At 45.5% G+C, this 11,704-nt stretch overlaps 1 protein-coding gene across 1 annotated transcript; it reads left to right on the plus strand.

Moving 5' to 3' along the window:
• LOC145051144 (uncharacterized) lies at positions 1-3,810 on the plus strand. Its single transcript, XM_078999271.1, has 4 exons — positions 1-1,344; positions 1,449-1,676; positions 2,148-2,260; positions 3,225-3,810. Exons 1-4 carry the CDS (start codon positions 1-3, stop codon positions 3,808-3,810), a joined length of 2,271 nt encoding a protein of 756 aa, XP_078855397.1.
• The last annotated feature ends 7,894 nt before the right edge of the window (positions 3,811-11,704 follow it).

The following is an 11,704-nucleotide window of genomic DNA, read 5'->3' on the forward strand; positions in this document are numbered from 1 at the left end:
ATGTCTGGAAGCACTGGAAATGGTGAGAAAGATGGTCAGATTACCTTACATTATCCCATGTTGTCAAGAACGAATTATGGAGCTTGGGCGATAAAAATGAAGGTGTTTATGCAGGCACATGGCGTATGGGAGGCGGTTGAGCCCAGAACCGCAAATACCGTTGTTGACACAAAGAAAGATAAAATCGTGTTAGCAGCGATTTACCAAGGGATACCTGAAGATCTTTTAATGTCATTGGTTGACAAGAAATCGGTCATGGAAGCATGGGAGGCATTAAAAACAAGATTTGCGGGGGCAGACAGAGTAAAAACGGCGAGGATTCAAACTTTAAAGGCAGAGTTCGAATCACTTACCATGAAGGAGTCTGAAGGAGTAGATGATTTTGCCATGAAGGTTAGCAATATCGTCAGTTCCATGCACACTCTTGGTGATACTGTAGAAGAGTCTTATGTAGTGAAGAAGCTTCTTAGGGTGGTGTCAACCAAATTTCTGCAATTGGAATCAACCCTAGAACAGTTTGGAAACCTATATGAGATGTCAGTAGAAGAAGTAATAAGAAGATTGAAGGCGCATGAAGAAAGAATGAAGGGACTTACAAAAAGTGACGATCGAAAGCTTCTCTTAACCCACCAAGAGTGGACAGAGAGAAACAAGAAGAAAAGCGAAGGAGACTCCAAATCCAAATCGCAAAGAGGAGGGTTTGGCGGCTCACGTGGACGAGGCAGAGGCAGGGGAAGAGGTCGTGGTGGTTGTGGAAGAGGTGGCCCACGAGAAGGCAGCAATAGGGCATCTAGTAGTAAAGATAAGAGCAGCATCCAATGCTACAACTGCCAGGAGTTTGGGCATTATATAGTTGAATGCACAAACCCAAGAAAGGAGAGGGTCCATGAGATCAACCTCATACAAGAGGACAACGAACCTGCTCTACTGCTGATGTCCCTGGAAAACAGACAAGAAATGGGTGAAGTGTTTTTAAATGAGGAGAATGTGCATCCGAAATTAAAAACAAAAGGTGTAGAGTTAAACCAATCAAGGTTATGGTACCTTGATACAGGGGAAAGCAATCACATGACCGATGATGAAAGAAAGTTCCATAACCTGAACAAAGAAATACAAGGTTATGTTAAATTTGGAGATGAATCCAGAGTCAGAATTGAAGGCAAAGGGTCAATAGTTTTCAAATGCAAGAATGGTGAGCAAAGAAGATTGGAAGAGGTGTATTATATACCTGATTTATGCAGCAATATTATAAGCTTGGCCCAGCTATCTAAAGGTGGAGATGAGATCAAGATAAGAGAACCATTCCTCTGGGTTCATGACAAAACTGGAAAGCTGCTAATGAAGGTACATAAATCCCCAAATCGTCTCTACAAAATTGAACTTGAAGAAGTCAATTCAATGTGTTTAATTGCTGAAATAAAAACCCCAACATGGTTATGGCACACAAGGTTAGGGCATGTGAATTTTACCTCGTTGAATCAATGGCTGATAAAGGTTTGATTATGGGAATTCCTAAAATGGTGATACCATCAAAACCCTGTGAGGGATGTATCATGGGAAAGCAACCCAGGCTCCCATTCCCTTCTTGTGTCAGCTTTAGGGCAAAGCGAAGATTAGAGCTCATACACGGTGAAATGTGTGAACCAATCTCACCATCAACACCAGGTGGAACACAGGTATTTCTTGCTGCTTGTAGATGATTTCAGCAGGTTCATGTGGGTGTACCTGCTAAAGACAAAAGATGAAGCACTTCAGACTTTTAAGAGATTTAGAACAAAAGTTGAAGTAAAGACTGGTGAAAAACTGAAGCTTTTCAGAACAGATCGAGGGGGGAGTTTCTCTTGAATCAATTCACCACGTATTGTAATGAGACTGGGCTGAGTCGTCATTACACCTCACCCTACTCTCCACAACATAATGGAGTTGTAGAGAGAAGAAATCGAACGGTTTTGGAAATGGTGAGAAGTTGCTTAAAGACTATGAAAGTACCTGATGTACTATGGGGAGAAGCAGTGAGCCATGTTGTTTACATCCTGAATCGAATGAGTTCAAATGCCCTCTAGGAAACCACACCGTATGAGATGTGGACTGGAAGGAAGCCAAATGTCTGTCACTTAAGGGTTTTTGGTTGTATCGCACATATGAAGATAGCTAAGAACCACCTAAAGAAATTGGATGACAGAAGCAAGAAGGTAGTGTATCACGGAACTGAAAAGGGAACGAAAGCTCACAAACTATTGGACCCTGATACGGGAACAATGTACGTGAGTGGGGACATTGTGTTTGAAGAAGGTCAAGCCTAAAATTGGGGGGAGAAAGGTAAGATTAAATCAATTACAAGTATAAGCTTTACGGTGGATGGCTTTGATTTCGTTGATTTGGGGGAGATTGGAGACGACGATGGGTTTGACTCTCAACCATATACCCCTCAATACGATGTCAGGTCACCCGGGTCGGACAATGACGAGCCCATAACTCCCCAAATGGACTCACAAGGGAGCCCACATCCACAAGCGAACCCACATACACCCACAAACACAAATGAATCGGGGCACAATTCATCGGTTACGCCAAATTCACCAATTCAAAATTAGTCTCCGAGCACCGCCTCAAGCTCCACCAGCGGTGGTGCCCCCAAACGCTATCGCACATTCACTGATTTATACGAGAACATAGAGCAGATTCATATTTCCCTAGAAGAGCTATTTATGATTCAGAATGAAGACGAACCCACCACGTACAGAGAAGCGAAGACCATAGACGAATGGGTCAGTGCAATGAAGGAGGAATTGGCGTCAATTAAGAAGAAAAAGACCTAGACCCTGGTCGATCTTCCTAAAGGGCGTAAATCGATTGGCTTGAAGTGGGTTTACAAGGTCAAAAGAGAACCAGATGGGATAATTTCCAAGTACAAGGCAAGAATCGTAGCCAAGGGCTACGTACAAAAACAGGGCATCGATTATGAAGAGGTCTTCGCACCAGTGGCCAGAATTGAAACGGTACGTGTGATTTTGGCTCTTGCAGGTTCAATTGGTTGATGGGTGCATCACCTAGATGTGAAATAAGCTTTCCTGAATGGAAAACTTGAAGAAGAAGTGTACGTGATGCAACCTGAAGGCTTTGAAAAGAAAAAGGAGGTAGGCAAGGTGTACAAGCTCTCAAAGGCCATGTATGGACTGACGCAAGCTCCTAGACAAGTACCTTAAAAGCTTGGGTTTTACAAGGTGCTCTCAAGAATACTCTGTTTACACACGGAAGAAAGAAGGCAACATCTTGATAGTGGGGGTGTATGTGAATGATCTGTTGGTCACAGTCAACTGTCCAAAAGATGTAAGTGATTTCAAATTGGAGATGAAATCCAAATTTGAGATGAGTGATCTTGGTTTGCTGAATTATTATCTGGGAATTAAAGTCAACCAATATGAGACTAGAATCACTTTGAAGCAAGAGGCAAATGCAAAGAACATCTTGAACAAGACACGCATGATGGAGTGTAATGCAACCAGAACCCCCATGGAACACAAGCTAAAATTGTTTAAACATGAAGAAGGAGAACTGGTGGATCCTACAGAGTATAGAAGCATAGTTGGTACACTCAGGTACCTCACACACACACACACTAATCTTTCATTTTCAATCGGTGTAGTTAGTCGATTCATGGAAAAGCCAACTGTCAAACACCTCCAAGCTGTGAAAGCAATTCTCAGATACATCAAAGGTACCTTGAACTATGGATTGAAGTATACCAAAGGTGAAAAGCAAGTCACCCTCACTGGGTACTCTGATAGTGATTTTGGAAAGGACATATAAGATGGGAAAAGTTGTGACAACCCGGAACTTCTCTCTTGTACACTTAGTCAAATCAATCAATATTCAACTTGTTTTGTTGATTTCTTGCACTGTTTAAGGGTTCATTTAAGTGTTATAAGCTTGAGTATGACCAAGGTTGAGGTTAGGAATGAGTCAGTGAGTCGTATAGTGAGAAAACCGGGCCATACACACCTCTAGGAGGAGTGTACGACCGTACACATGGGTGTGCGGCCGCACACCCACTCCTTGGCCACACACTCACTTTTTGGCAGCACTCTCTCCCCTATATAAAGGGTAGCCCCTTTCCTTTCATTCTTTTGACACCTTGGCAGCACACAACACTTTTCCTCTCAAGCTTCTTCAACCACAAACCCTCCAAAGCTTCAAGAATGTGAGTAATTCATCCTCTAACTTGATATCCATGAAAGACCACTCTATCTAAGCCTTAAGTGTGCAATAATTGACATGTTCTTCGTGTTTGGAAGTGAGTGCGGTCGCACACCCCCCCCCCCCCCGTAAGGTGGCCGCACACCCTTAAAACACCCTCAAAAGTGAGAGTTTAACTTCCATATTCGAGATAGACATGCCCCTAGCCTTGTTGCACCTCGGAATGGAAATTTTGGACATCATCTTGTGGGGTGTACGACCGTACACACCTGTGTACGGCCGCACACACCCTTGAGCGGCAGCACACTCCTTGTGTGCGGCAGCACACTCTAGTGTGCGACCACACACTCGTCCTAGGGTCGTAAACCCACTTCTAGGACCCTTAACTTGCACTACAATTAATTATAGACTTAGAACACTTCATGGATGCAAGTATGGACCTTGAGAACACTTCAAAGGCACCCTCCTTCATGAGTGTACAGCCGCACACCCATTGGGCCACACACCCATGGTCGCACACACCCTCAAGGTGGCCATACACTCCCTTTTCTCAATCCTACAAGGTTCTATCACTTGGTGCAAGTAGTTCCAAGTCTCTAGAGTGATTATCTATCATATCTAGTGGTGAAATACCTTCATTTGACTCCTACGTGTGTCATTTCGTGTTTTAGGGTCAAGTTGAGTTTGAGGTTTCACTTGACAATCAACATCCTGTACCAGTCTCTCGTCCAAACCACTCGCTCAAGGTGAGTTCATGCCCCTACATTTTCTGTGTTTTTACTGTTTTCAGGGGGAGAATACAAGCCGAATGTGACATCCCCATTTTCATGGCCAGAAAAGACCGATTTTGTTTATGCTTTGTTTAAAAATCAGAGTAACATTTTAAATAAAAGTGTTATGGAATTTGTCCCAAAACAAAATATGATAAAGATTTATCAAAAGCATTTCCATAGAAATGTATTTCATTAAAAAGACTCGGGATGTCATGTTCGATACAGATCATAAGCATAAACAATACATCATAGGCCTTACTACATTATTTTGTATTTACAGACCTAAAATCCCTTAATCTCTCATCCCAAGACATCACATCTATGCCCATGCGCCACTACATGTAATACAAGAAACTGAGTGGGTCAGGCTTGGGAGCCTGGTGAGCACATAGGATTTCAACCCATAATAAATAAGTTTATTAAATTTATCAAACCAAACAAACCCGATTACTCATTCCCGTTATCCTCACTTTACGTCCCTAAAACATCTAACACAAGGGACCTAGTCTAAGGACTATCATCGGGATGGACACTACTGCTAAGGGGATTCCTTAGCAATAAATGTCCTTAAGGCAACCATGTGGGGGATGAAGTACACCTGGTGAGCACACAGTTCAAATAAACACCTACAGGTTGCGAGCGTGCTAATGTTCCACTGGACTGTCTAGAATAGTCCGTGGTCGTCATTTATACTGTAACACCCCAAAATACGGGCCAAAAATTTCATTTTTAAAAAAACATATACTTTGCAAAACATTAGAAATAAAACATTCACCGATCATATCATTTCATAAAAGATGTTGCGTGTCTGGAAACCATTTTATAAAACATAATAATATCATAGTACAAATCCCCAGAAAGATCTCATAGTGCGGAATACAAGCATGTATGTGATGTACCGCTACCGCGCCAGCTCCTTCCCCTTCGAAGAAGAGGTACGTGAAACCAAAACTGTAAACTGTAAGCACGAAGCTTAGTGAGTTCCCCCATCTTACCACATATCATACAATCACATAACATACATACTGCCAGGCAATTCTGGGGTGCCCGACCTACCCGGTACGGCCATTCTGGGGTGCTGATCTACCCGTACGGCCATCCCCACAACAGTTAGGACTCAAACAAGAGCTACGCAATAGGGTCAAATCCAACACTCTGAGATTATTCAACCCTGATCACATGTGACTTAACGCTTTCACCTAACAGCTAATTCCCATCACTCAAGGCCCACATAGCACAAAGCAACAACATTCGAACAAAAGGGAACAATCTCAAGCAACTTTATCCTCATAACAAGAACTGCACTAGCATGCAATGCTAAGCTCCTACTACCAGGCATAACCTTAACAGGCTATCCTACTACTGTCTACTCAATACTAGCATGCAACTCTCATAAGTTGAAGCACATAAAGCAGGCACATAAGGCATCACTCTTAGATCCTTAGTCCTATTCTATCATGCTGTTCTACTGAAACTGATAAACGTAACATAAACTTGTATGGGTACTTTGGGGAATACTTACTTGAGCTCGGTCGGTCGCGCACATCACACACTTCGTTCTTTCTTAAAAACTCTTTACTTAACTTTTAGAAAACATTTCCTTTTTCAAAATCTTTTAATCCCTCGATTTGAGTCCAGACACTCCCGAAGGTGTGTCCGAATCCCTCAAACTGGGGCTCTGATACCAACTTGTAACACCCCAAAATACGGGCCAAAAATTTCATTTTTAAAAAAACATATACTTTACAAAACATTAGAAATAAAACATTCACCGATCATATCATTTCATAAAAGATGTTGTGTGTCTGGAAACCATTTTATAAAACATAATAATATCAGAGTACAAATCCCCAGAAAGATCTCATAGTGCGGAATACAAGCATGTATGTGATGTGCCGCTACCGCGCCAGCTCCTTCCCCTTCGAAGAAGAGGTACCTGAAACCAAAACTGTAAACTGTAAGCACGAAGCTTAGTGAGTTCCCCCATCGTACCACATACCATACAACCACATAACATACATACTGCCAGACAATTCTGGGGTGTCCGACCTACCCGGTACGGCCATTCTGGGGGTGCCGATCTACCCATACAACCATTCTGGGGTGCCAACCTACCCGTGTCAAGCCATTCTGGGGTGCTAACTACCCATCGGTCCTAACAACCGAACCTCGGGGACTAGTCCCCTCCTACTACCTCTATCACATATAACATACAAGCCAGCATGCAAACATAACATCACATACTGTCAGACGTATCTGGGGTGTCTGACTACCCATCGGTCCTAACGACCGAACTCTACGCATACAACATATCATGCTAACATATAACATATCAGGTAGCAGCAAACCTAGAAGATATCTAAAGACAATCATCTAACATACAACTCCTACTCGTGGGCCGGCATTGTGGCCGTAGACCCACTGCTACTGGAAGGTAACTCACCTCAAAGTAGTTGCTCATTTGAGCGGGGACTGACTGTCTACTGCTGCTGCTGCTGTTCCGGAAGTCCTCCGACTATAATTCCCACAAAACATTCAGTTAAACACTGCTAGCTGAACCTAGGGTAAAATGACCATTTTACCCTTGACCAGGTCAAAGTCCAAGTCAAAGTCAACTTCCAGTTGACCCGACTCGCCGAGTTGGCTTGCCAACTCGTCGAGTCCCTATCCAGTCGATTGTCCTCACTCCTGTCCCTACTCGTCGAGTTAGGCATAGACTCGACGGATTCTCTTTCTAAATTAATATCCAAAGGTCCTTCATCCTACTCGCCGAGTTGCATGAACAACTCGTCGAGTTCATCTTCATCCGATGAACACCCCAAGCTAAGACTCGTCGAGTTGTATGAACAACTCGTCAGGTCTGTTCTTGAGGTAAGAAGATGGCCTTGAACTCGCCGAGTCAGGGCATCGACTCGCCGAGTCCCTCCATGGGTGAGTCTGGCTTCCGACTCACTGATTCCCCCTATGACTCACGACTCCATTCAGCAACACGAAAAGGGGGAAACTCGAGGACTCGCGACTCGACTCGCCGAGTCCGATGAACGACTCGCCGAGTCGTTCGCATGCAATTACTACATACTCGATTTTGCTTGAATGCAGTTCATGCCATGCATAGATCTAGGCTCTTAGGGTTGATTTTACACGTAAAGTTTCCAACTTTACGTGCATGCATGATCATACAAGCGATTTAAGGACTTTTATGGGGTTAGAAGTGTAGATCTAGGCTTGTTCATGAAAATAGCCCATGAAGGTTGTAGATCTGAGCCTCTAGAGCTCAAATGTAGTCAGATCTGAAAGCTAAACGAACCAAGGAGTCCTCTAAACCACAACCAAGCCAGTAAATGGTTCCAAAAAGCCTTAAAGATTCTCTAATGAAGGTTCTACCATAGAAACAGAAGAAGGGGGCGAGTTTTACCTTACTATTCTCTGAAATGGGCTCACTACTTCTGTCCTCTTCCTTCTCCTTGATATTTCCTCCTTCTCTTCTTCAAAACTTCAAAGAAACACACACAAACACTCAAATCACAAAGGGGAAGGTTAGGGTTTGGCTAAGGTTGCTCTGGAGGTGAAGGGGGCGAGCTTGGGGGCACATAAGTTGGTTTAAATAGGGTGCAAACCCTTGAAATTAGGGTTTCATCTAGACAGCGGGGACTCGTCGAGTCCAGAATATGGACTCGCCGAGTCGCCAACTTAAACGTGCTCAATACCCTGGCTCTACTCGGCGAGTCGGGCCTACAACTCGCTGAGTCCAAGGCTAAAAATGTAAATTACTTAGATAGGTCATACGTACCAGGAACCAGGTGCTACAAATCTCCCCCACTTAGTTTAGACTTCGTCCTCGATGTCTGCTGCTTGACCCTGAAACAGATCGGGGTAATGTTCCATCATTTCTTCCACCGGCTCCCAAGTCCACTCTGAACCCTTCCGGTGCTGCCACTGCACCTTCACTAATTCCACCCTCTTGTTCCTCAGATCCTTCGACTTCCGGTCGAGGATTGCAACTGGGCGCTTGATGTAATTCAGGCTGCCATCAACCTGAATATCTTCTAATGGCACTACCGCTGAGTCATCCACTAGGCACTTCTGCAACTGGGAGACATGGAAGGTGATGTGCATCTGACTGATTTCGGCTGGCAAATCCAGCCTATATGCCACCTTGCCCACCCGGGCTACAACCCTGAACGGACCAATGTATCTCGGGCCCAACTTGACCCGCTTCCTGAATCGAATGACGCCCTTCCAAGGCGACACTTTCAGGAGAACCATATCCCCGACCTGGAACTCCAGGTCTGATCGGCACTTGTCGGCGTAACTTTTATGCCGAATCTGCGCAGTTTGCAGCCTGCTCCGAACTTGTTGGATCCTCTCGGTCGTCTTGAGCACCACCTCTGTGCTCCCTATGACCCTCTGGGCAACTTCACCCCAACATATCGGGGTCCTGCACCTCCGTCCGTACAACATCTTGAATGGAGGACGGTCAATACTCGCGTGGTAGCTGTTGTTGTACGAAAACTCAACCAAGGGAAGATAGGTATCCCAGCTACCACCGAAGTCTAGCACGCACGCCCGCAACATATCCTACTTTGTAGTGTCAATAATCCTCGGCTATCATAATCGAAGGAGGTGACTTGACCCACTATCCGCTCGCTCTTCCGATGCTCCTCTTTCATAGCCTCCTGATGTGCTTCCCGAATCTGCTCTAACAGTGGAGTCACCACCGCCATCCTCATACACACATCCCTGGTCGGCGCCGCCTTACGGCTAAGCGCATCGGCCACCACATTGGCCTTCCCCGGGTGATAAAGGATTTCACAATCATAAACCTTCACCACGTCCAACCACCGACACTGTCTCATGTTCAGATTCGGCTGATCCATAAGGTACCTCAAAATCTTGTGGTCCGTGTAAATGGTACATCGAACCCCGTAGAGGTAATGTTGCCAAATCTTGAGGGCGAAGACCACCGCCCCAGCTCTAAATCGTGCGTCGGATAACTCACCTCGTGAGGCTTCAGTTGCCTCGAGGCATAAGCAATAACATGCCCTATTTGCATCAATATCACGCCCAAACCTGAAATAGACGCGTCACAGTATACCACAAAATCCTCTACGCCCACTGGCAGGGCTAAGATTGGCGCCTCACACAATCTCTGCCTCAGAACCTCAAACGTTGCCTGCTGCTCAGGCCCCCATCGAAAGACCACGGCTTTCTTGGTCAACCGTGTCAGAGGTACGGCTATCTTGGAGAAATCCTGAATGAATCTCCGATAGTAGCCCGCTAATCCCAGGAAACTCCGAATCTCGGATGGAGACTTCGGAATCTCCCATCTCATCACGGCCTCCACCTTGGCCGAGTCTACTGAAATCCCGTTTTGGTTGACAAGGTGCCCAAGAAACTGCACCTCACGCAACCAAAACTCACATTTGGAGAACTTGGCGTACAAACTCTCCCTCCTCAAGGTCTCCAGCACCTCCCGCAGGTACTCCTCATGCTCCTCCTGCGTCTTGGAATAAACCAAGATGTCATCAATGAAAACTATTACAGACCGATCCAACATCGGTCTATACATGCGGTTCATGAGGTCCATGAATGCGGCAGGAGCATTGGTGAGCCCAAACGGCATCACCACGAACTCATAATGGCCATAACGCGTCCGAAACACGGTCTTCTGCACATCCTCCTCTCTGACCCTCATCTGATGATAACCTGATCGCAAATCGATCTTAGAGAACCAAGATGCTCCCTGTAACTGATCAAAGAGGTCATCAATCCTTGGGAGTGGGTAACGGTTCTTCACTGTTACCTTATTCAGCTCCCGGTAATCTATGCACATCCAATGCGACCCGTCCTTCTTCTTCACAAACAGGACCGGGGCTCCCCAGGGTGAACTGCTCGGTCGAATAAATCCCTTGTCTAGCAGCTCCTGTAGCTGCGTACACAACTCCTGCATCTCGGGAGGAGCCAACCGATAGGGTGCCTTGGCTATCGGAGCCGCACCAGGAACTAGGTCGATCCTGAACTCTACCTGTCACTCCATAGGTATCCCAGGTAGCTCCTCTGGGAACACATTCGCGTAGTCTCGCACCACCGGGACCTCGCTCACCGTCGCCTTACCCGCCTCCCGGGTATCCATAACATACGCGACATATCCTATGCAACCCTGCTAAAGGTAGCGTCTGGCCCTCGCTGCTGAACATACTGTAGGTCCACATGGTGGCCTCTCTCCGTGGATCACCAACTCTCCCCCACTTGGGGTCCTGATCCGTACTAGCTGTTGTGCGCAATCTATCACCGCCCCATTAGGGCTCAACCAGTCCATGCCTATAATCACCTTGTTCCCACGCAACGGAATGGGAACCAAATCCACCAAGTAGCACTCCTTGAATAACCTCATAACACTATCTCTGAACACGCTGATGCCCGCACCGATCGATCATCGACAATCTATACCTCTAAAGGGCAATCCAACATGCCTGAAGACTCAGTAAACTTCTTGCTAAGCACAAGAGAAACAAACGATCGGGTGGCACCTGAGTCAAACAACACCTGAACAGGGATACCGTTCACATGGAATGATCCTAACGCATAAACACAGAGCACATATCAATAACATAACATCATATAAATAAAATAAAGGGAAGGAATCATACCCGTCACCACATCGGGTCCAACGCGTGCCTCCTCGGTAGTCAGCTGAAATGCCCGGTTCTTCACCACTGGATCCTCTGCCTTGC

This window comes from Lactuca serriola, chromosome 5, assembly GCF_051521515.1.
Source record: "Lactuca serriola cultivar US96UC23 chromosome 5, Lser_US96UC23_V15, whole genome shotgun sequence".
Lineage (NCBI taxonomy): Eukaryota > Viridiplantae > Streptophyta > Magnoliopsida > Asterales > Asteraceae > Lactuca > Lactuca serriola.

What these genes read in the sequence shown, in the direction of transcription:
- LOC145051144 (XM_078999271.1), top strand. Translation starts at nt 1, where the DNA reads ATGTCTGGAAGCACTGGAAATGGTGAGAAAGATGGTCAGATTACCTTA. An exon ending in CTGGAAAGCTGCTAATGAAG is followed by an intron (nt 1,345 to 1,448) that starts GTACATAAATCC and finishes ATGGCACACAAG; the next exon opens with GTTAGGGCATGTGAATTTTA. An exon ending in GACCCTGATACGGGAACAAT is followed by an intron (nt 2,261 to 3,224) that starts GTACGTGAGTGG and finishes GGGTTTTACAAG; the next exon opens with GTGCTCTCAAGAATACTCTG.